The sequence below is a fragment of the Phascolarctos cinereus genome, unplaced genomic scaffold (genome assembly GCF_003287225.1).
Source record: "Phascolarctos cinereus isolate Bilbo 61053 unplaced genomic scaffold, phaCin_HiC Scaffold_3;HRSCAF=262, whole genome shotgun sequence".
NCBI lineage: Eukaryota > Metazoa > Chordata > Mammalia > Diprotodontia > Phascolarctidae > Phascolarctos > Phascolarctos cinereus.
Window position 1 is genome coordinate 111,772,416 of NW_027555736.1, and position 24,928 is coordinate 111,797,343.

Here is a 24,928-nt window from a genome sequence, read left to right on the forward strand (position 1 = left end):
CGTCCTGAATTACTGGGCAGGATGGTGGTACCACTAAGAAAGGGCCGTTATTGTGGGGGATGGTCATTTGACGGAGCTGTGGTTGAAGTGTTTGCGTGAATCTCGGAGAAGTGAAGTTATGGCTCTGTGGCTCTCTAGTGCAAAGACAGGTGACTAGTCAATTCCTTTTTCTTTCGATCTCTCTATAAATACAACTATAAACTCCCCCCCCAACACACATCACATTCGTGTGTTCTTTGTATTTTCAAAACTAATAACTTAAATGACAAAAAAAAGAAAAGAAATATAAAGAAAACCAGTTTTAAATAGAATATTTAAAACAAAGCAAAACAAAAGACATTTCCTATTCCTTTTCAAGACATACCCTATTCCTTTTCAAGACATACTATGTAGGGTTAAAAACATTTTCACCAAAGTCTTCCATTTGATACTAAAATTAGGAATGTACAGTAGCAATCTTCAGATAACCCTTAGAAAAGTCAATGGGCAGAAACTAACTTCACTTTTGGATTGGTATTTTGAATTTTACTCAGCTTGGAAGACAGAATTAAGGCTCAACTCTGCACTTTGAGAGGTCTTCAATTGTATGCCATTGTCCATGAAGCAGGCACTTAGTAGAGCTATAAACAGCTGCACTGGGATCTGAACTTTGCTGAGGAAGGTCCAAAACAACCTACTGTCAATTAAAAAGAAAACCAAAACCAAAACCATGAGCTGTGCCGTGCCGTGTTAATTCTCTATAAGCTCAGTTTCAGTTTAATTCCCAGGATGCCACTGAAGTACAAGGCATAATTAAAGGAGGAATGCCATTCCAAACAAACTGTCTGTGCACCTAAGGAAGCCGGTATGTATATCACGAGATGTCAAAAGCACCAGAGTAAGAATTTATCCTTCAATGAAAAATGGAAGGGACAAGGCAGGGCCTCCAGTTCTCCGGAATTAGACGCTTATCTCTGAAAGCATAGGGGAAATGTTTCTGATATATGGGGGGGGGAGGCTTTGGCTGTTGGTATGAAGCAGGAAAATCACTCAGATGCTTATTTTCTTACACAGCAGGACAGCAAAAACTATCCACATGGGATAAAGAATTAGAGTGGCTATAACCATTCCCTCTAAAAAAAAAAAAAGCAAAAAAACCCCAACACCTATTGTTAGGTCTAGTTGAGCCAAAACATACGTGTGACAACTGTTTTCCACATGGTGTTGTTTTGACAAGGTTTCTCTGTCTGCTGTGGACACAGTTTTCTTTCTTCATTTCTGTTGTGCCCCACATTGACTGAATAAGACTATTACTACCCTACGGCAATGTTTACAATAATTAGCCCATGTGTGGACCCAAGGGTGTTGCAACTTGTTTGGCTATAACTGTGAAGAGTTTTGGGAGGTCAGAAACTGGACACTAAAAGCATGTACTCTTCCTTTTTGTCTTTTTGTTGTGTGTTTTTTTAAAACTTTCTTGTTTTGGCTAAAATGGGATTGTACATTGGGTGGGGAAGTACCACCACATTCCAATCTAAGAATCTCCAGAATTAGGAAAACAGAAATTAGGAAAGCTTCAAAGATTAAGAGAATAATCAGAAATACTGCCTTTAAATCAATCTTCAATTGTAAAAACTTTAAAAGTACTAGTTCCATACTGCTATTCATAGTGGCCTGCCGGTTCGTTCTTTTAAACTCCAAAATAATCTCTCAAAAAACCAACATATCTGCCATGGAGAATTTGTAAAATTCTTCAACTTAAAAAAAAGGGAAAAAAAATAATCTTCTCCCTAAAGAGTGACCTGGGTACTGAAAAAAGGGGAATTCTGGACCTGAAACAGACATGAAAATTTAGGGTGACATCTCTAAAGAAGGCAGCTTGTTATAAAAGCCATCTTTCTAAATGAAAATGTTCACTGGGGGGTGGGGGGGAGGGTAAGATAAAACAACAACAACAACAAAAATCACCACCGCCATTCTTCTGGCAAGTCATTTACCCTACAGGGCCCCTCAGGGCAACTTCTGTTAATGAGCACTGTCAAAATAATTACTAAGGCCACAGACAACTGCTACTTTTGTTTTTTTAAATGTCAGCAAATACTCTACACTGTAGTTCAATTTTACTGTCAAACTGTATGTCGTGGGTTCCTTATATCCTGTATATTTAATTCCACACATTTCTAAATTACAGGTATGTTTTGAGGCTCAGTTATATACTCCATTGGATCATAGGGTTATGACTTCTTGCACCTCTAAGAAATCAGGAAGACATCCTTCCTTTCACTGGACATTTTACAACTGCTTGGCTACTCAGCTCAGACCGACCTTAATAACAAGCTGCCAATCCGCACCATACTGAAACATATGCAAGACTGGAATGTGTCTACTACTGCAAAGAGAGAGAAACGTTTTGGGGAGCTTATCTGCAAGTCATTATGTTGTAGAACTTCTCCAAATTTACAAGGGAAGCCATTTCTAAAGTAGATTACAACCCAAACTAACAGATCACGGTTTGCTATCTACTGAGCACCAATTAGTCATTTCAAGCCACCAGCTTTCTGTTCAAGGTTTAAAAAGCAGCCCTGAATTCTTATCAGTTTAAATATACTAAATGCTTCCAGATGATATTACAAATTATTTAAAGGATGATGCCTCATCCCAATTACATGACAATTACATGTATGAACTACACATGTGCTACTGGACATTTTCTTGCCTACAAGTTCAGTGCTTTATATCATTTAACTTTCTGGATGAAGCAATAATATCCATTTATTCAACAGCAGCGTAGATGAATTATTCACTTTTATTGGTGAAATCACACTTAATAACAGTCTTTATTTTAATATTAGATAAAAAAGGTAATGATCATAATCTTTATGATTTTTTAAAAATTAGTTTTGTGACTTTTTTCATAGAGAATCTAATTTTTAAAAACCAAAATCGTTCACAGTAAAAACTAATTGTAGTTCTTCTTAAACTTTAAAATTTGTACTTTTGAAACCATTTGATGCTTTGTAACATTTAAGTGATGTGCATTCCTAGGATTGGCAAAAGTTATTTAACATTTAAAATATGTTTTTTCGCCACATGCGTCGTAATGCTTAGATATTCTTTGGGTTAATTCCCCCAAATTCTCAGATTTTTATAATCCCAGGTGGCACTTTGAGATCCCTTTCACCTTAAACATCAGAGTCTATGGCTTCTTCTTCTATGCTTGTTAATGTACCCTTGAACTTAAAACTCTTCCAAAAAGTCGTGCAATGATAATGCAGAAATCTAATGATAAGTTAAAAGTCAAACCCAACATTTGTTATGGGGGGGAAGGTTTGCACAGTATACTGGAAAAATGACCATCTCTTATGCTATATATTCCAGAGCACTGCTAATTTTTAACTGTTTAAATACACAAAAATCCATTTAAAAAAATCCATGCTACCTCCTGTGTCAACCAAATGGCAGTAATTCTCACATAAACACACACAGAGAGGTACACACAATTTTCTCAAAATGTCCCTCCTGCAACCCACCTCCGACAGGGTTTCCCAGAAAATCAGTGGGCCCCTCCTCCTTATGATTCCTGAGTACTAATAGGAAAGCTGGTTCTGACCATGAATTGGAGAGAGATATTCTAGGAGCCTAGCCTTATTGAAGTGTTCTCATCCTCAGAGGACTCTAGTGAATCTAACTATAAAATCTGGAGGAAACATAAAAAAAAAAAATACAAAGTGTGATTCCCACCTTCCCCCCCCCCGCCCCCAGTAGAATTTTATTCATACAATTAAAGGCTGTTAGCTGGCATCCTATTTAACCGTCAAACTTAGACCAGTGGCAGCTCCAGAGCCACAAAGAGAGGCACTAAATGAGAAGAACATGTTACTACACAGCATTTGAGAAAGTTTGGCTCCAAGCTATGCACTGATTAATATCAGATCTCCTCCTTTACTTGCCTCTTGACAATCTTGTCACATCTGGCTGACAAATCCTTACAAGCTTATCCAAACCAAGGCAGCCCGGATCATGCTCCAGGACTAGCTGGAAGGAAGTGGCAACACCAGCCATGCATGGGATGTGCCATCATGAGACTAATGAAGCTGACTCCGTTTGCAGACTGCAAGAACACTAAGAAACCCAGCCTGCCTCCAGGTTTTGCAACATAGAACAGAGTCAGCTCACCCAAAGATAAGACAAACAATCAGCTCCCCAGGTTTGAGAAGCCAAGCAATTATATGAATTTAAAAAGGGAAAGGGGGGGGGGGATTTATTACAGACTTGAGCAGCTCTCACAACCCAATGAATACAGTATAACATGTAATGCCACCGTCTGGCCAATTTATTAAGCTACTTTGCTTTAAATCCCAGATCTGTGGATTTTTTTTTTTAAGTGACAAGTGACCATTTTATTGGGCTTTCATTTAGAAAGATTAAAAACTCAATGTAACTCTCAGTTTTAACTAACCCCAAGGAGATTTTTTTCAGAAATACAATCCAGACTTTTACAAATTGTTCTGAAACCTGACAGTCCAGATGGAAAGTAATTTTACATTTTCCCAGAAACTCTTTTACATCAGTCACAGCTCTCCTTCCTAACCTCTGTGTTACAGAAAATATTTGGGAAATGGTAGGAGTTTGGGGGTAGGGGAAAAGACAGTAATTGCCACTCTGCTTTCTGTATAATTCTGCCTAGCAAAATGATAATGGATTTAAGTTTACATTTGAGGCCATGTTTAGTTTTCCACAAGACAACCAAATCTAGCCAGAAAAAATAGCCTGTCTTAAATGTCAGCTATTTAGCTGCTTAATTACTTCAAAGAAAAACACTCCAAGGAACCAAACAATGCCAAGTAGATGCCTACCTCATTTGGAAAAAGTATTACTGGCTTTAGTTTTTGAGAGGCAGAGAGAGTCAGCAATGAAATGTGTCTAAAATGCAGACATGAGGCTTCGACTCCTGAACACTTAGACATGTATTCCCAAAGAACTCCAGAGAGAAGCTGTGTGGCTTTCTGGTCTCCCAGTGCATTTATACATCACAATAACTCTAATGTATTTGCTTAAAGCACTTGGCCTTAGAATACATTTAGGTCACAAATCAAAGATTTTTTATTGTGATTAATGTATATCCCAGACTTGTACAATTAGACATCATCAGGTTTTCAGAGCCTGACCACTTCAGTCTGAACACAATTACCCAACTGGTGTTTATACCTAGGTGCAGTAAGCTAAAATTTTAGCTTTTCCCCCTTTGAGAGGGTTTGGGAGCACACAGCCTAGCAGCCCAGGTATGGCAGCTCTTTTGAAAATTAACTCATTAAATGCCTCAACATGCAGCATTAGAACCCATTAAAGCCCGAACCAACAACACTCCCTCAAAGGGCCGCCTCCACAAACCCCATCATTCCAGCTACAACACACACCCCACAGTCCCCAAAATGAGAAAAAAAGTTGTCTACTACAATCAGGCATTCCAGTGTCTAAAATGAGAACTTTTCTTACCTCAGCCATGGTGTTGGTGCTTATGTTTCCTGAGCTTTAAAAGAATTTCCCATTCCTCGGTGAGCTCTCACAAGAAATACTGGAAACACTCTTGTCTGTACAAGTACAAGAAGGCAGGACCATCACCCACCCCTTTCCTCTCGTCTGAATCCGAGCACCTCAAGGTCTGATGTACACTCAGCCCGCAGACGGGAATGAAATAAGATCCTCCCCCTCGGTGTTCTCCAGTACGAAGTTGTGTCTGCCTCTCTCACCTTTGTAGCAAGCTCTCATCTCTGTGCCCGGTGTGGTGTGTTCCAGCATGCCCTAGGAGTCCCAGAGCAGTCCCTCTCACAGCTGGCTTGAAGAGGGCATGACACTCATCATTCACAGAAATTTGATCAAAAGAAGTCATAGAGGCTCGAGGCACTTCTAATGTGGTCTAAGAAGATTCTCCCCCTGCTCAGGCAGCCTGAGTAATGCATTAAATCAATGCAGCTGACCTGAGGCCCATTACACTTTCCCGGAGAACACAGACCTATCTGCAAATAAGCTGAAGGTTTTAAGTCCCCCCCCCTTTTTTCTTATAGCACAAATGCATTCCTTTTTATCTCCAATTTAAAACAGCAAACACTGTGAAGGTTTCTCTTGCACACTTAAGTGGAACAATTTTACTTTAGTCAGGGGATGCACATGCAATCGTGACTATCTACAAAGAGGGTGCATTCTAATGACACACATTCTTATCTGCAACTTCATTGACAGAGGTAGAAATAATATGGGGGAGGGATGGGGTAAATTTTCTGGATGGGAGGAGGGAAAACATATGGAAATATTGTTAAATAATAGCTAAAATAAGGTGGTTAGATGTCTGCATAACATAATACGGGCCCCCTCAAGCAGGGGGAGGTTACGGGATAGGTTATGAGAGAAAAAAGTCCAATGTGTGCTCAAAAAAGGAGGGGGAAGGGAGAGGCAGGGGTCGAGTCCAGAGGGGGATGGTGGGGGTGGGCTGTGCCAGGGCAGGCTAGCTCAAGGTCTTGGAAGAAGTCAGAAACATTGTAACTCGGATTGTAGCCTAAACCCAACCATACCTAGCTTGTTGATCCCACTGGAGCTGGACTCCACAGGGAGAGGGCAGAAAGACTCAGGGTTGGGGAGGGGGGGCTGACAAGTGGGAGAGACTGCTCCTTCATCTCTTATGATCCATCTACAGTCATCCTCAAAGGATTTAGTTCTGGAAGGTACCTTAGAGAGCTAGTCCAATGCCTTTCTTTTACTGATGAGTATGCTGAGGATCAGTGAGACCACACAGATAGTAAGCAGGATAAATTGGGTTTATTTTTTTTCAGAGATGAACCTGAAGTATGACTTTGGACCTTCCCTTTCCAAAAGCATGTCTCCCCACCTGTTTCCCAATGCCTAACATTCCTTTAATGAGAGGCAAAGCCTTTTATACCATGATGAGAGATAAGGGACTTAAAAGGCAAATGCCTGGTTGATGGGACACACTATAACTGCAGTTCAAATGAGCCAACAAGTGCAAACGGCATCAGATCATTTCTAGTTCTGACTGAAAGAAGAGGCTTGGGGGGTCAGGAGGGCAACTAGGTGGCCAAAGGTGGGGAAAAGGGGAAAGGGAGAAATGAGTCGCCACCGGGGAGGGAGGAGTTCACAGAAAGGGTAGGCCAGGGTCTCCTGAGAAGACCTTTGCCAACTTCACTGTTTTATGGAGGGCTGGATTGTCAAGATTCCACTGTGATCATCATTTTCATCTTCATTACTATTACTGCACGTTCTCCTAGTGTTTTAACCTAATACAAGTCACACACAAAAGTTTGGCTTTGTTCAGTGGTGCCGCTGTTCAGCTTGAAGAGAAAACTGCACCGGAGTAGTACTGATGTAGGTTGATTCAACTTATATGCTTTTATGAAAAAAAAATTTTTAATATGTCTAACTTTAATATGGCCAATAAAAGAACTCGGTTGCCAGAAGAACCCCACGTGCCACCTTCCATTTGTAGAGATGTGTTCAGTTACTTTAAATATTCCCACGATACCAATGTCCACATTACAAAGTTTCTAAGCCCCAGACAACAGCCCATTTAAAACAAATAACATTCAATTTGACATGATTTCAGCCTAAGGAAACTGGACAGGCGCTTTGAGCATGCTAGACACTGAACTGGATTTGTACATTTGTTTTAGTTAAATGTCTGACTTCCCACAAATCAAAGCCGCATCTAAATCAGTTTTTTGTTAACTTTTCAGCAACGAGGAAGGTTTTGAAAGATTTTGGTAAAGCAGGACATTGGGAACTTCCTGTGGATTAAAGCAAATAGGAGTAGCATGGAAAAAGGAAGATGACTTAGCAATTGTCTTTCCCAGCAGCCTTCCTCTCTTCTCATATTGCCTGCCCAGGATTTTAGACCTGGAGGAGGACACAGAGATAATCTTTTTTGAAGGTGAGAGCCTATGTGAGTTGTCCAGGGCCACTCAGCCAGGCCTTAAGGGACCAGAGGTGGGGCTCAAACCCAAGTCTCTCCCTCAGCTCTTTCCATCATTCTACATAAGAGCATCTCTCCCCTTACACACATGATTCCACATAAGAGAGAAGAACGAAAGGAGTGGCCAGTACTCACCATGCATGTGCAGAGCCCCTTAGAGTGACTTTAAACAGAAAGACTACGTTTACAATGCAATTGTGTGTCTCATAGAAATAAGTCTAATTCTTTGTACATCTGGGACCTATTTTGCACCTATAAAAGAGATTTCTTCTAAAAAGGAGGAAAGATGGGCTCAAGATTAGGGGTCAAGAGGGATCACGATCAGTGGAACTATATGGCATCCCCCCCCCCATTCAGCTTCAAGTCCAAAATATTCCGCTTGTGATAAAAAGAGAAACTGGCTTCTCTTCCCATTGTATTACCTGAAAGATGCTTTAGGAAAATAGATGATTTTACTCACTCACCATCCAGAAAGTTCCCATTCTCCTGGTACGCTGGCCACAGTTTTTCTGGCTTAACAGTGATGTACTTTGTTCACCATCAGGAAGCCGTGGTTTCTGATGCCTCACAGTTAGTTTGGGGAGGAATATGGCATTGGATTGTCAAAACATTTTTGGTTGGGGTCAAACACAAGTTTTATTGCCTGCTGAAACCTTGGGTAACAGCATGTTATATGAGCACACTCTAACTGGACAAAGTCAGGAAGTGCCAATGTTAAGAATTCCTACAGTAACAGGAACTCAACCAAACTTGAACATTCCAAATGGGAATCCAAAATGTAAAACCACTGATCAATTTATGCTGTGTTGAGAGCTTAACTCTTGCATTTTCTCAGCAGGGTAATTTTAAGTTTCTACTTGCATTATTATAGATTTTCAATTTCTTTTTTTAAAAAAAGAGGGGATGGATGGAGGGAAAGGATAGACTGAAAAGAAAATAAAAAAGCCAATGACAAATAAACCCACCAAAGACCACTGCAATGAAGACTTTAGAATCAGACAATATTAAGGCTAGAAGGGACCTTAGAGATCATTTAGTCCAATTTCTTATTTTATAGATGAGGATATAGTGACCTGGAGAAGGAAAATGGCTTGCCTCAAGTCAAACAGCTGGTTAGTAACAGAACTAAGACTCAAATTAAGAATTAACTATCCCATGAGCCAATGTTTTTAAGAAAACAGTATTTTCTATGGAGCACATCTCTCTCCCTCCCTGAAGTAGTACAGAGAAGAGTATAAAGCAAGAATTTACAACCTTTTCTGATCCTGTATGTCATGGATTTCAGTAAACCTTCTCTTACCCACTATTCAATATGAAAAAAATTCTCATGTTTACCATGCACATGCCCCAAATAAATAATCAGTTAAACAATCAAGTATTGATTAGGACTTACTATTTGTCAGACACAGTTCTAAGCACTAAGGACACAAATAGCAGTAACAAGACTTGCCCTTAAGGAACATCTGTTTTCATAGGAAGACAACATACATAAATCAGAACATGCGAGATATGTATACAGAGATTAATTTCAATAGCATGATACATTTATTTGCCAAGTATTCCCATATTCCTTGATAACCTTCTTGTATCCCCTGGAGGTTCATATAGTCCAGGTTGGGAACTTCTGTTTTAAAGAAATGAAATCCTCAAAATCTACACATTGCCATAACCATTAGGTACTCACCTTTTTTAAAAAAATTATACAACTTGGTAAAAATTGTCCTAGGTTCATGTTCCAGAACAGTCTCTACCATGACTCATAAGTTGTAAAATGGTAATAGGTTGCAAGACAGCAGTTTCCAAAGGAAAAGTGTTTTGTTTTGTTTTTTTAATAGATTAGCCCACCCCCCATTCAGGAGTATAAATGTTCTTTCCAATAGAGAAAAAAACAAAAACAAAAACACATAGGCTTTTGGAAGAGAAATCACCAAGCTGTAGATTATGGCATTAAGGACAATTTCTGGGCATGTATGGTTTTTGACTAATAATCACCAAAAAGGGACAAGGATCTGACCACCAATAACAGACAGGGTTTCAGACTGCACTGGAGTCAGAAGGGAAGGTTTTCTGCTTTAGTCAGAAGAGGCCCCAGCACCTGAACACTTTGATAGTATTGTGGAAAGCAAGTCAACTATTTGTTGATAGGTGGCAGAAAGCATTGTACCAGTAATGGGTCCACTGATATTGGGTAAAAACCAAAAAATCAAGTCCTTTATGAGATAAAAGAATGTGAAGAACGACTTGTCTCTCCTTTATTGATCTCATGATCAATACAGGGAGTCTATTATGCACATTCCTCTGAAGACAGTGTGTCAGGAAACACCAAGAGAGAGGATGAACCCTTCTACCTTCACCCTACTGCCAAAAGACATCCATCTGGGGGCAGCAGGTCTGGGCACATCTGGGACATGAGATGGTGTTGGGACCTGACTAAGAGTGGCAAGTAGGAGCCAAGGCTTCCCCCTACACAACAAACACCTTGGGTACAGATCATACTGCCACAGAGGCCAAATGTTGCAATTTCTATAGAGATGAACTCAGAAACAGCCTTCTGTTGAGAGAGAAGGATGATGAAGTCTAGCCAAGTGAGGTTGGCTTCAAGTTCTGCTGCCAAAATACTGTCTTGCCTGTGGTTCCCTTCACATGGGTCCATTCCACTTTCCCCTCTTCTTGTCTGGATTTCACTTTTTCTACCTTTACCTTGTATGTTAGAGAAAATTAAATTTCCAAGGCCAATGATGTTTCATTTGGTGTTTCCAGCTTTCAGAGACAGGGGATCAAAGTGTCCAGTAGGCATGTGTAATTCTACCTAGAGTGAATGCATGGTGACTGAATTTTTTTTTTGTGAATGAGATTTCCCAATTTTAAGTAAAAGAAAAGAATAAGGGAAATGAGAGATAAGTATGAGGAACCTAATCTTCAAAACAAAACAACAAAAAAAGCAAAACAAGGCAAAATATAAACTCCAGTTTGATTCTAAATCATCTTCTCTCATGTATTTGTCTTCAGCAGAGATGCAAGTTGGGAGTTTTTGTCCCACATGAAAGAAAACAGGCATAAACAATGAAATGTAACCCCTACAAACTTAGGAAGAACACTTAGAAGTGAGTGGCTTTTAAGGTGTATTTGTTTGAAGGAAGTAAGGCACATTTTGATTTGGGAGAAAAAAAAAAGATTGCCTAAGTGGTTATCACCATTCACATCTGCTTAGCGTGTGAAACTGACCTTCCTTTTTGCCAGTCACTTCATGTCAATTTTTTATCAGTTGCCAGCTCCAGTTGGCTTTGCCACTATCTTGCTATGTAACCTTGGAAAAGTCACTGGACCTCTCTTGGCCTCAGCTTCCTCATTATAACCAGACTGTATTAGAACAATGTCTCAAGGCCCCTTCTACCTTCAACATATGGCAATCCACTGAATCATACTAGAAAGCTGGCATTTCTCTTCTAACCTCACAATGTGAGCAAAGGAACAAAAAAAAATTACATGGTTAGGCTCATTTCTGGGAACTTTTAGTTCTACAATAGTTCAGTTAATTTCTTTTTTTTTTCTTTTTTTTGGTAAGGCAGTCGGGGTTAAGTGACTTGCCCAGGGTCTGAGGCTGAATTTGAACTCAGGTCCTCCTGACTCCAAGGCTGGAGCTCTATCCACTGTGCCACCTAGCTGCCCCTCAGTTAATTTCTTGAGTTACATATTTGTATTTGCTATTTGAAATATGGATAGAGGAGGAATGGAGTGAAAATCAGTTGTATAGAAACCAGGGGCAAAAAATAAAAGCAGAAACTCCAGTATTACTCTATGTAAGAAGTTCAAGTGTTGACTAACTTTCCCCCCTCTTCCCATCTCCTTGACCTGCTGCCTTGAAATCGGAGAACCCCTTCCCCAGTCTCCTAAGGTGACATTGATTTGTGGTCTGTGCACTAAGGAAATATCCTATGAAGGAAAACCTATTTCTTCTTAACAGGAACCTAATCAAAGATAACAATAGATGGAAACAGTTAATGCTGGAGGTGCTGCTGGAAGAGGGACACACTAGTACATTGTTGGTGGAGCTGTGGATCAGTACAATCATTTTGAAAAGCAATTTGGAATTCCACAAAGTGACTAAAATGTCAATATCCTTTGAACCAGAGATTCCATTACTAGGTATATACCTCAAGAGGTCACTGATAAAGAAAGCAAGCCCCTATACCAAAAATATTTCTTGAGGCACTTTTTGTATTAACAAAGAACTGGAAACAAAGTAGATGTCCCCTGGATGAGTGGTGGATAAACAAAGCATGGTACGTGAAGGTAATGGAATATTTAACCTTGCTATAAGAAGTGACAAACATGATGAGTAGAGAAAAGCATGGACAGACTTACATTATCTGATACAAAATGAAGTAAACTAAGCCATGAAAACAATATACACACAGTGACTACAACAATGTAAATAGAAAGAACAACCAAAAAACCAATCAAAAGTGAATGTTGTGAAATTACAAACAGCAACAAAAGCTAGCAAAGCCACAAAGAGGAGATATGAGAAGACCCCTGCTCCCCCCTTCAGAGAGGCGAGAGTTCCACAGTGTGCAATTAGTGCATATATGTTTGGACTTCCTCAATGTGTTAATTGGCTTGGACTGGGATTTTTTCTTAAAAATTTTTTGGGATCATGTGAGATGATTCTAGGAGGTGAGGAGAATAGTGGGAGAAATTTTGGCCATATAAAAACAAAAGACATAAATTTTTTAAAAAACCATTTAAACAGGATGCCTGATTTTTTTCCCCCCACAAACTGAAGAAAATAAATAATAATTTGTGGTAAGCCATTGTCCTGTTTAAGAATTTTTGTCCCTAGTGAAATGGAAAACTAGCTTTTGGCTCTAGAAGCATGCTGCGCTTCATGTCAAAATTAAAATCCAAGAAGGTAGTGCTGGTTCTGGCTAGGAGGGACTCTGAACGCAAAGCCATTATTGTCGAGAACACAGACAATGCAGAGGCAGTTAAGTGGCACAGTGGATAGGGCACTGGCCCTCGAGTCAGGAGGACCTGAGTTCAAATCGGAACTCAGACACTTATTTGATGTGTGGCCCTAGGCAAGTCACTTAACTCTAACTGCCTTACAAAAAGAAAGGAAAGAAAAAAGAACACAGATGATGGGACCTCTGACAGGTTCTACAGCCATGTCCTGGTGGCTGGTATCAAGTGCTCCCACAAAGTGACCCTAGCAATGGGCAACAAGATTGTCAAGAAATGAAAAATCAAGTCCTTCATGAAACTTTATAACCACAACTACTTCACGTCTACCAGATATTCTGGTGATATTCCACTGGACAAAACTTGTCAACAAGGATGCGTCCCATAACCCTATACTAAAATAAAATGTGGGAATAAAATGATCCTGGGAAGTCAACATCAAATTTAGGGAGAGGTACAAGGAAGGCTTAAAAACAAGTGGTTTTTCCAGAACCTACAGTTTTAGAACTACTCTGCTGTTTGACAAATAATTTTTTTTAAAATGGAAAACTGACCTTAAACTTCTACCATCCCATCTTCAAAGGCAGATATGTAACCTGTGTTTAGAGCATCTCTTCTATCCAATGATTTTCTCTAAGTGCTTTTTAGGCAATCTTGATGGTTTCTATGAAGGAGAATAGCTTAGCACAAGGGTGAAATGAGACCTCCAAAGGACCTCTAGTTCATCTGCTGGTCTTTGCTTGGGCCTACATCTCTCAGACAGAGGGGATGATGAGCATTTCCTTTTTGAAAGATCTCTAGCTAAGGAGTTTTCACAATTTTCATGATAACCCATAAGACTTACTACAGCCAAGTTTTCTAAATTTGGCCTTTCAGTGCAGTCTAAATCTGCCTGTGCTTTCCCTATTCTTAAAGTTTTCTTCTCCAGAGTTGACAATCCCATTTCCTCTAATTTTTAGTCATTGTTCCTATTTTCCGGGTCTTTCTGTCAATTTTGCTGCTTCCCCATGAACAACTGTTAAGTTTCTTCATTCCCCCTTTCAAACACAAGACCTCCAAATATAACGGAATATTACCATGCCATTAAAATGATGAATATATGGAATATGTTCATGGGAAGACAAGTGAATTGATGCAAAGTAGAAACAAGAAAACAAAATATACACTGACTTCATCAATATAAAAGGAAAGTACAAAAACAACAAAAAAGGGACCAAACACCATGTATTATAATGACCAAGCCTGGCCCCTAAGGAGAGATGAGAAAATGAACCTCCCTCCCCTTTTTGCTGAAGTAAGGGACTCTGGGTACAGAATGCTACATATTGTCAAACTCTGTCAATATGTTGGATTTGCAGAACTGCTTCTCTGCTTTCTTTCTTTAAAAAAGAAAGATAGAGTGTTACAAGAAATGGCTTTTTGGGTAAGGTGAGGGAGGACAGACATATTTGGAAATGCAGGAGATGCAAAGACAAAAAAAAATACCAAGAATATTTTTTTTGGAAAAGCAATCAAAATAAATAGGGCCACCATCGAGGCAAGGCACGTGAAAAAGAATGTGTTCTATACGGTGGAAGACTTTTTAAAAAAGCTTCGCATACCACAGCCCATTTGAGAGACTAGATTACTAGATTACATGAAATATAATCAAACACTGCTGTTGTACTGGTAGTTTTTGGTCCACTCTTATCTCAAGCTCTTCTCCCTTATGCTTTTTTATCCTTCACTGTTTCCAAATGGGCTTTGTCTTACTCGATACAACTCACAATTCTAGCCAATAAATAAAGGCCATTAAGCAATAGGTCTAAAATAAATTCAAGTGCTACATTTCCTTTCTGTTCCAATGAGGTGGGGAAGAAGGCTTCTGATATACTGCCACTGGAATTTGGTTTGGGGGCAAGTTGAGTATTGACACTCATATTATCAGGTGTGACTATCAGGAAATATGACTAATCTCTAAAAAAAATTGTACCATCCAAATGAGAAATGTTCCATTTAAAGTAGTTACTCTGGAAGAACACCTACCTAATCCAGAAATACATTCATTGATCAGCATGTGCATGCAACCTTCTTATTAGCTGACTTCTATACCTGTGATACAGTTTTCTAAATATCCTCAGTGGTAGCCAATCTTCAGCTTTTTGAGAGTAGACCTGATTTTTTTTTAACTGCTCAAGATCATTCAGAGCTTTGGCTGGTGAATAAGGCAAGTGATTAAGCTGGGTAATACTATTTGGCTAAAAATGTAGGTGTGGTAATAAAACAATGAGACTTGGTTTCCTGTGTGGCTCATGTATTAGCTCTGAAGGCAATTCCAAAGAGGAATTCCGAGCATTGGCAGCATAGTTGAAATCAAGGTCTCACCTCCTAAGGTGACTTCTTTGAAGGGGATGCTTCTCATTTGGAAGTAAAAGTTTCCATATGTTTGCTAAATTGATTTTTAAATCCCTTTTCTTTCTATCATGTATATTTTCTTAGGCTAATTCAACATTCAGCAAACATATTAGGAAATGAACAGCTAGTTAAGAAAGTAATGTCTGAGAATGAGATTTGGATTTTTTGAATATAGTTTACAGTACAAGAATGATCTGATTTCTGGATTGGAAGCATTAAGTATAGTAGTGATAGGGGGTCTTCAATTATGCAGATATCTATACAAGTATGCACTGTGTCTTAAGCACAGTAACTAATAAGTTCCTGATTTGCCTTGATAATTTTATCCTCTGAAAAGTAGTGGAAGCAGCGACAAATTCTATTCTAGATCTGGCTGTCCACAACAAGAAGGAACGAGTTGCTGCAGTGGGAATGATGGGAAGCTTTCAGGGAAGTTCCATCGAAAAGAGGCAAGTCTGGCACACCCTCTAGATTTTGAAAGATCAGATTTCAAAGTATCCAAAGAAAGGATAGGTGGGATCACATTGGCCTGAAATTCTACAGGGGAACCAGGGCTGGAGGAATAGGAAGTTCTCAGTAATGAAATTCTGAAAGGCATAAAGAAAACCAATTTGATAAAGATGAAAAGAGGAAGCTGTCTAAAGACACCAGAGTGGATATACAGGGAACTCCCCCACCAAAGTAAAAGATGTACTGAAACTGGAAGTTGGGCAAATAACAAGGCAAATAACGAAGGATGAATATTAAAGCATGCCATGATTTTCTAAGATTCATGGCAGGATTTCTAAAGCTTAGAACTGGCTGTGCCTGCCAAGGGAACTAAGGAAGCAAGGGGCTTCCTTCTTACCTACATGGGGAAGAGGAAAGAGGAAGGTCAAAGAAACGACCCACTGCTGGGGATGAGTGGCATGACAACAACTGATAATGAGGAAAATACAGAGCTGCTCAGCTTAATTTTACCTATCTTCTCTGTCAAGGAAATTGGTTTTTTTTGAAATGGAAATGTCAGAAAAAATGGCTACAGGGAAGGTGATAACTAAAATAACTCAACAGATAGTAAGAGAACATGTCACTGTACTAGATATGTTATTCCTAGCCTAGATCACCAGACACAGATGATCCAGACTGAGATCTAGAAAGGAACTGGCAGATGTAAAACATGGAGAGTGGAAGACTTCATTTCAGTCTAGGCTGTACTCTGGACTTTGGCATTTTTTTTTTTTACCCACAGGTGTATCCTCTCTTCCCCCAAAGAGTTTCATCTTCCTTTTTATGTGTTGTAAGATTCTTGAGGGCAGGGATCATCTTTCTCCCTGCTTGTATTTGTATTCCCAGCCCACTGCACAGTATGGCATTAAGTATTTGTTGTTGCTGTTAAGTTGTTTCAGTTGTGTCTGGCTCTTCGTGCGTGACCCCTTGTGGGGTTTTCTTGGCAAAGATACTAGAGTGGTTTGGCTTTTCCTTCTCCAACTCATTTTACAGATGAGGAAACTGAGACAACCAAGGTTAAGTGACTTGCTCAGGGTCACACAGCTTGTCTCTATGTCTGAGGCCAGATTTGAACTCAGGAAAATGAGTCTTCCAGACTCCAGATCCAGTGTTCCATCCACTGTGCCATCTAGCTTCCCCTGAAGATTCACAAAGGCTTGCTGACTTGACTTGAAGAGCTACTCCAGGATTTGGGAAGAGCAAATGCTATCCTGATTTTCAAAAAAAGGAAGAGGGCAGCTAGGTGGAGCAGTGGATAGAGCACTGGCCCTGGAGTCAGGAGGACCTGAGTTCAAATCCAGCCTCAGACACTTGACACATACTAGCTGTGTGACCCTGGGCAAGCCACTTAACCCCCACTGCCTAGCCCCCCTCCCCCCCCAAAAAAGGAAGGAAATGAAGTCTACAAACTGAAAGGCCAGTGAGCTTGAATTCAATTCTTGGAAAAATTCTAGAATGTATCATTAAGTGATGGAGAAAAAAAATAGTAATCAAAATGCCTTAGAATGGTTTCCTCAATAACAGTTTATGCTGGAATGACCACTAAAACCTTTTTTTTGACAAGATTACTAGACTGGTAGACCAAGAGGATGATATAATGAATGAATACATAAATGAATGAAAAAACATTTATTAAGCTCTTGCTATATGCTATGCTATTAAGCACTGGACATACAAAGAGAAAAAACAAGGAGCTCACTCTAGTTAGGAGAGACAACCCATAAAAGAAAATTTAGCTCAGGGCAGATGCGAAGGTTCAGAAATTCTTAAGAGTTCATTGGAGGGGGGCAGGTGACAAGGCCCAGGGCTTCTTAGGTTGCCGGCAGGTCAGATGATAATGCCAAGGGGTCTGCAGGGTATACGAGGCAGGGAAAATTACAAAGCCTGGTGGTCTTCCACATCTCACCAGGAAGAGTAGAGTTAGTGATTCCCATCTCATTCAAGCCATATGAGTGGTTAAGTAGCCCACATGGGTTCTGGCTAGGGGGAGGAAATGAAGGAGAAAACTTAAGGGGAAAAGGGGGTGTCCCTTTGGCCTGGTGGTGGCAGGTCTTTCAACTGCATGGTGAAAATGAATATAACGAATGTTGTCACTCAGAGTTTAGCTGGCCCTGACGGAGAGATGACATAATAACTGCCTCTCCTTGACTGGAGCTACTTCTGTGATTGCTGATCACCTGTATTCCTTTTTTATTGGTATCCTTTTAAAAATTTACCTAGATTTTCCTGAACATTTGCCAGTCTCATCCTATTCTTGTGTAAATGATGGAGAGGTGAGAGCAGATTTAGGAGGATTAGAATCTGGTTGAACTGGCCAGACCCAAAAAGCAGTCATCAATGACTTGCCATCAACTTCTAGGAGGTCTATGATGAAGTGGCCACAGGCATCTATCTGTGCTCAGTTTTGTGCTACTTAACTTTTGTATGGATGTTGACATGTATAGCATAACTTCTTATAAAATTTGAAGGTGCCAGAAAGCTGAGATATTTTGGATGAATCTAATAAGAAGAAATTTAACATAAATCAATGTAAAGTCTTAACACTTGGGTTTAAAAAAAATCAACTTCATAAATACAAGCTGGGGGAAGGGGGTGGCTAGATAGCAATCTATCTGAAAATTATCTCGGGCTTTTAGCAAACTGCAAGCATAACATGAGTCAACAGTGTGACACGGCGGCCAAAAATAAAATGCTGATGCGATGTTTGGCTGCATTAAGAGAAAAACACAGTCAAGTCCTGATTAGCATAAACAATGAACCCCCTGAAATGTTCACATTTTTCAAACCCACACTGCATATTTCCATTGGGCCAGAACCAACTACCATATCTTACATAATTATAACTTTGAAAATTTGTATAAATCTGAATACATGCAACCACTTTATGGGATTCATTATTTACAAGAATCAGTACCTAGCTATAGTGACAAAGACAAGGATGATGGTAATCATGCTACATTTTGCCCTGGTCAGCCAATATCCGGAATATTACCTTCGGTTCTTGTTGCCATGTTGTAGGAAGAAAATTGATGAGCTAGAGTGTGTCCAGAAGAGGATAACCAGGATTGGGAAGAGCCTCAAGATAATACCATATCGGATTTGATGGAAATGAAGATGTTTAACCAAGATGAAAGAAGACTTGGGGGAGGGAGAGGCAACATGGTGAGTGTTTTCAAATATCTTAAGACCATCATGCAGAAGTAGGATTTGATTTGTTTTGCTTCTCCCCAGAGTCTAGAACTAGGAATAGAAGTAGCAGGAAGGAAAATTTAAACTTGATGTAAAACAAACCATAAACTTGCTAACCATTGGGAGCTATCCCAATGTGGAATGAGCTGCCTTGGGAGATAATGGATCCCCCTCACTATAGGGCTTCAAGCAACGGGTAGATAACTTGGATATTGGGCAGACAGGATTCTTGTTCAGGTCTCTGCTGGGCCATATGGCCTTGAGTGTCCCTTTCAATCTGAGATTCTGTGAAATGTTTATTAAGCCCCTTACTAGGTACAAAGTACTGAACTAGGGAAAATTCAAAGAAAAATAAGACCTGATCCCTGTGCTGAATGAACATATGAGAACTTGGAAGGAAGAGTTGTAATGAGTAAGATTTGGTGAATATACAAAACAAAATTTTATGGTTCTATATTTCATTTGTTCTTTTTTTAAACAACTATAACAATTTCACTATATGTGCTTGCAACACAGGCTTTGTTTTTCTTGCTTTATCAGCATGGGTAGGAAGTAGGAAGGGAAGAAGGCTGATCTTTCTTTGAATATAAAACATATATTTTTTTTAAATTTAGAAAAGCAAAGCAAAAAACAAACCAACAAACAAAAAACCAAATCTCAAAACTAGAGCAATATGGTATAGTGAATATAGGGTTGGGCTTGGTGCCAGGAAGACTTGTGTTCAAATTCTGCCTCTGACACTAACTATGTAGTGTTAGACAAGTCACTTAATATCCAAGAGCCAGAGGCAACTCCCTAGAGCTGCCCAAGTTGTCTAAATCACAGATAGGTTTCGATCTTAGGTTGTGATCTGCATTGGGAAAGGAAGCTCCCATTCTTAGGAAAAGAATACTTCCCACATTCCAGGAAATCAAAGATCCTTCCTTTCAAATTTAATGCCATTTGCAAATTTAATGGCCATTTAGCTCTTCAAGTCTCAATTAAAAATGCAGAGCTTCTGACTTCATAAACAACATGAGTGACATACAGTGTGACTAAAGAACACAGTCACTAGACAGTAATAGGGCTACAATCGAGAATTTGGAATATGACTGATATGTTGATTCATTAACTTATATTTCTTTCAAAAGTAGAGCAGAAAAGAGTTTAGAGAAAATAAATATAGGACTAAGTTAAAAGGTAGACTCATGGTTTGTGGAGTTTTAGACTGTGAGAGGGGGAGGAAACCAAATCCAGTCCTTCATTTTATAGAATAATGAGGTTATCCTTTTCAAAAAGGAAAGAAAATAAAGATGATTAACTACAATTCTAAACCTTTGAAAACACTTCTTAAGGGCTCTTACCCCAAGGGAAGACGGGACTATAAAAATCAGATGTCAGTTTGAGTTACTAATTATTTTGCTGTCTACAAAGCCATGTGGCCCTGAACAAGTTTTAACTTCTCTGAACCTCAGTTTCCTTATTTGTAAGATGAAGTGGTTGGACTAGAATGTTATTCTGAGCTTGAAATCCATGATCCTAATCTATAAAAAGAGGAGTTGGATAAGTTTTCAAACTATTTGCTGTAGGAGAACCCCTGAAGAAAAACCTTTTAAAAAGGCTGAGGGTTTCTTTTTTTAAGATGCTTTCTAATAATGGTATCAAATACTACAAAGGTTTACTTTACATATTCACATTATCACATACATCATATTCAACACATACTCATAATTGACATAAAATGATTCCCCAACTAGTCTCACAAAATAAGCACTTTCTTTATAACTGGGAACATCATTGGATGTGCCAGCTGTATTTTTTAAGGTACTTCACTTTTCTAAGTCAGCATTTTGAGGCAATATTTTATTTTATCATATTTTGGCTTTTAAAAATTGGGGTTTTTTTTGTTTTAAATTCTCTGTAATTTGTTAATAAATGCCTTTGGTAAGTTTCATGGTACCATAAGGCTTAAGAAAAATTAGTCACTAACACATACACACATTAGGATCACCAGAAACGAACTCTAATTCCCCACTGCTTTCATCATATTTGTGTTTCTTTTGGGATTTGGTATTTAATTGGTAAATTATCAGTGTTTTTTTTTTTAATACTTTTGCCTCCTTGTATCCTCCAATTATTTGGGTATTGAGTATAAAAACAATGAAAATCTATTTATATGCACATTTATATACAGATGGAGAGAGGGGGAGAGAGATGCTCCATAGATATAGGTATGGATGAATAAATATTGATTATCTTATATAATAAAATGCTAAAACAATGACATATGACTGGTTATTCATTAGATAGTGCTAGATACAATCAATTATTAATTCAAGACCAAAGAGAAGTAACTTTTTGATTAATTTCTACTAGTCACAAATGGTTCTCCACCTTGATTGAATGTAGTTGTCCATGAGGTAGCATAGAGCACAGAGCAAATGGGTTTCCTGTGTGTGCTTGTCTTCCATTGCAACATTTTTCTTTCTTTGTATCCCCCTCATTTAGCACAGTGCCTAAATCAATAATTGTTGACTGACTGACAGATCCCCTTGGACTGTTTCACAGTAGAATACAGGTTGAGAAACCAAGAAGACAATAATCCCTGTCATCTATCATCTATGATTTAGTTGCACCATTTTAGTTCTCTAAAATGGTACAACCAGAAATATTATCATCCTTTAAGGTTTGACTATGGAATGTTTACAATCAACAGATTAAGTTTTGTTTCCCCCACATCTGATTTGTTGACTTTCAGACATAGGGTCAATTAAATTAGTGACCAGCCAATGGAAGCAGCATATTTAGTTTTCAGTTAGTTTTATTGGCTGGTCACCTGAGTAACAGAAGGGGAAAAAATTAAGTACTAGATGGGTCTGAAAATAGGCCACCTCAAAAGAGAAGCTTCAACCTTAAAGGAGATTCTCTTTGAAAGGATATTCATGCACAAGTGTAAGTATGTGCAAAAAATAATATTCTAAGCCATATTCAGATTTTATACAAAACAGAGTTGGGATTCTCCTATCTATATTTAGATTGATGCACTATAAAACCTTCCCAATAGAATACCTTTTATCAGCCACATACTTGCATTAGCTACATGCCATATAAAAATACATTTTTGAATTCCAGATTTTAAAACCTACAATCTCTTAAGGGCAAGTGTTGGCAAGTCTACCAACCAATATATCCTGATGAAGTTTAAGTCACTGGTAATGACTTCACCTTTAAGAAAAAGAAAATTTTTTTTGGCAAAGAAAACCAAACAAACCTCATATAGTTGTACTTTTATATTTGAAGAAAAATAAATGAGACTTGACTTGTAGTTTTTTAAAAAATATCCCTTCGTAGAAATGTTATAATTGAAGATTACTAAAAAAAGGTAACTGCTAACTGTCCTAACTGCTTTTAGGAATCTCCTTTGTCAAACTGTGGCTTCCAACAACATATGTCTCCTGTACCAGATCAGTTGTGATAGTGATGCTTCCCAGAGGTGTGGCTTTTAATCCTCAAATTACAATGCAAGTTGAAACAGGCAAGTTTTGTCTATCACTAGGAGTTTAGTAATTAACCAAAGATCCCCAACTAATGGTTTATCAAAATCCTAGTAAGCAAGTTAGCAAAATGTATAGTAAGTCAGACCAGTATGCTCCCTAGGACAGATGTAATGGACCCCTTGTGTTACATCCGAAAGGGGGCTAAGTAAGCAGCATGCCATTATCTGCCTAGGAGGTACACACTGTAACAGAAATCCAAGGCACACCTTTCAAAAGCAGCAAGCGACAGTCCAACAGATACTCTTTCCTCTTGCCAGCCAATCCCCCTTGTAGTTAGTGGCTTCTCTCCCTCACTTTCCTCCCCTCACACAGAAAGAGTCACAAGCTCTATAGTCATCTTCACAGCCCCGGGCATCACTGTGCAGGAATCCTTGCCTGATCTTTAATAAAAGCTAGTGGTTTTCTCAGGGGTTGGAAGGTAGAACATAACAGCCCATGAGTAACCTGGAAGTAATGCCTAGTGCTCAGGAAAATTGCCAGTGGTGACAGTTTTCCTTTGTTTGTTTCGTGGGAGTGTAAGAAGCAGAGTTATTAGCTGGGGTGACTCTTACCAAGTAGTAGGGAAGGCTGACATACTGAAAGAAAGGTGTATTCTATTTACCAGACAAGCTTGCCAAATCTTAAATGCTCCAATGTGTAGGTGTGCTTAGCTAAGACTCTTGTGAACAACCTGACCAGGGAAAGAAAAAGAAGGACAACTTGATTACTGGCCAAGATTTGTTTTAATAAGTTTATTTTGGGGGAAAAAAGAATTTTTTTTGGTTTTGTTTTAAAGGCCACCATGCCCTCAAATCATGATGGAATGGTTCCCACACATGCTAATTCTTGTATTTCTCCAGAACTGGTTTCCTGCTTGAACCTCCCCTCTCTCACTTTCTGTCTTGACAGGACATCAGTAATGGATTACAGGCTTCCCACTTGGTCAGGCACAGATTTCAGACACATCTGCTTTCAGAGCTTTCATTACAAAAACACCTGCAAACCTTTAGCTCTGGTGAGCTTTACAGCACATTCTGAGCTTTGAAAATTTTTTTGTCTGGTAGAGAAGAAAGAGAAGGCCATCTGCCCTTGGAGTATCATCGTCCACCTTCTCAGTTTGGAGTCTGTGATGGACACCAGTCCACAGGATGTTCTGCTGTTCCTCCTACGCAGTGACCACATGGGTGTGTTAATATCTTACCTATTCAACTAGAAATTGGCAAATCAATTTTCCAGAGCTGATTGAAGCTGCAGGAGAGAGATCCAAGGTAGGAGCTGTGGTCATCTTTTGCTTGATTTTTTCCTCGATTACATTTCAGTCTTGAAAAGGATTATTGGGGTTTGGTTTTGTTTGCTTGTTTGTTTTTTTTAGCTTTTTGGTCTTTTTAAAAAGATTTTTTTAAGGACTTTGACGAAGTCTGCCTCTATTTTAATCTTGGTACAGTCACCTATTAGCTGTGCCATGCACCAAACTTTTGTAAGCCTGTTTCCTCAGAAGGAAAAAATTGGAGATAATATGTATCCTACTTATTGGTACTTTACGAGGTTTTTGTGAGAATCAAAGGAGAGCAATCATTAAATCAACAAGCATTTACTAAGTGTACACCATGTGCCAGGAGCTATGCTAAATCCTGGGGAGACAATGACAAATGAAACCATCCCTGCCATCAAAGAGCTCACTTTCTATAGAGGGAGACAATGTATACCCATCTAACCCTATAACCTATGTATATATGCACTGTAAAGAACCTGGCAATATGTAAAGTTCTATCTAAGTGTAAGCTGCTGCTGTTATCACTGGCTATACAAAGACTCCAACAATAAAATATTGGAAAGTTTGTTATGATAAGATCATAAAACACTTTGTTGACGTGTTGAAGTTCCTACATGTGCTCAAGACATGCAAGTAGTGTTGCGTTAGGCAAAATCCCCAGAGATTCAACTCAATTAAACAAATAATTATTAAATGCTTACTATATTTCATGTACTATGCTTGTAGACTCTCTTGCTACAAATGTTTAAAATTATACACTACCTGTCCTCAAGAAGCCTACAATCGACTGTGTATATATTAATTTAACAAACATACAATTAAGTTTAATATGAAATGTTATTAATTACGATACAAAAGACTGTGATGGGCAGAAGAAATCAGAATGAAGTACTTTAAGAAAATGTGAGAAGGGAGAGAATGCTTTCAGCAGGTCTATGTGGAGAAGCAAACAAGGAAGCACTTCAAGTATCAACAGCATCAGTTGAACCTTGAAAGATACTGACAGAGATAAAGATGAGGAACAGGGACATTACTGGCATGGGGGGTGGGGTGGGGAAGAGGAGATGACAGGTAGAGTTTAAGAAATAATTTCCTATCTAATTTGGCTGGATTCAAGATTTTCCATTTCTATTTTCCATTCTTTCC

General features: G+C 39.0%; 1 protein-coding gene across 2 annotated transcripts in view; it reads right to left on the reverse strand.

Moving 5' to 3' along the window:
• The window catches only part of BNC1 (basonuclin zinc finger protein 1), a 186,301-nt gene that overhangs the window by 20,707 nt on the left and 140,666 nt on the right, over positions 1–24,928 (reverse strand). The window contains exon 1 of one of the 2 annotated variants that reach the window (XM_020966213.2): positions 5,476–5,602. The exons of the other annotated variant lie outside the window; for it this stretch is intronic. Within the exon in view, the coding sequence (XP_020821872.1) occupies positions 5,476–5,484 (9 nt within the window). The 5' untranslated portion in view covers positions 5,485–5,602. Of the gene's footprint in view, positions 1–5,475; positions 5,603–24,928 lie in introns of those variants that run through there. 2 annotated transcript variants of the gene reach the window in all.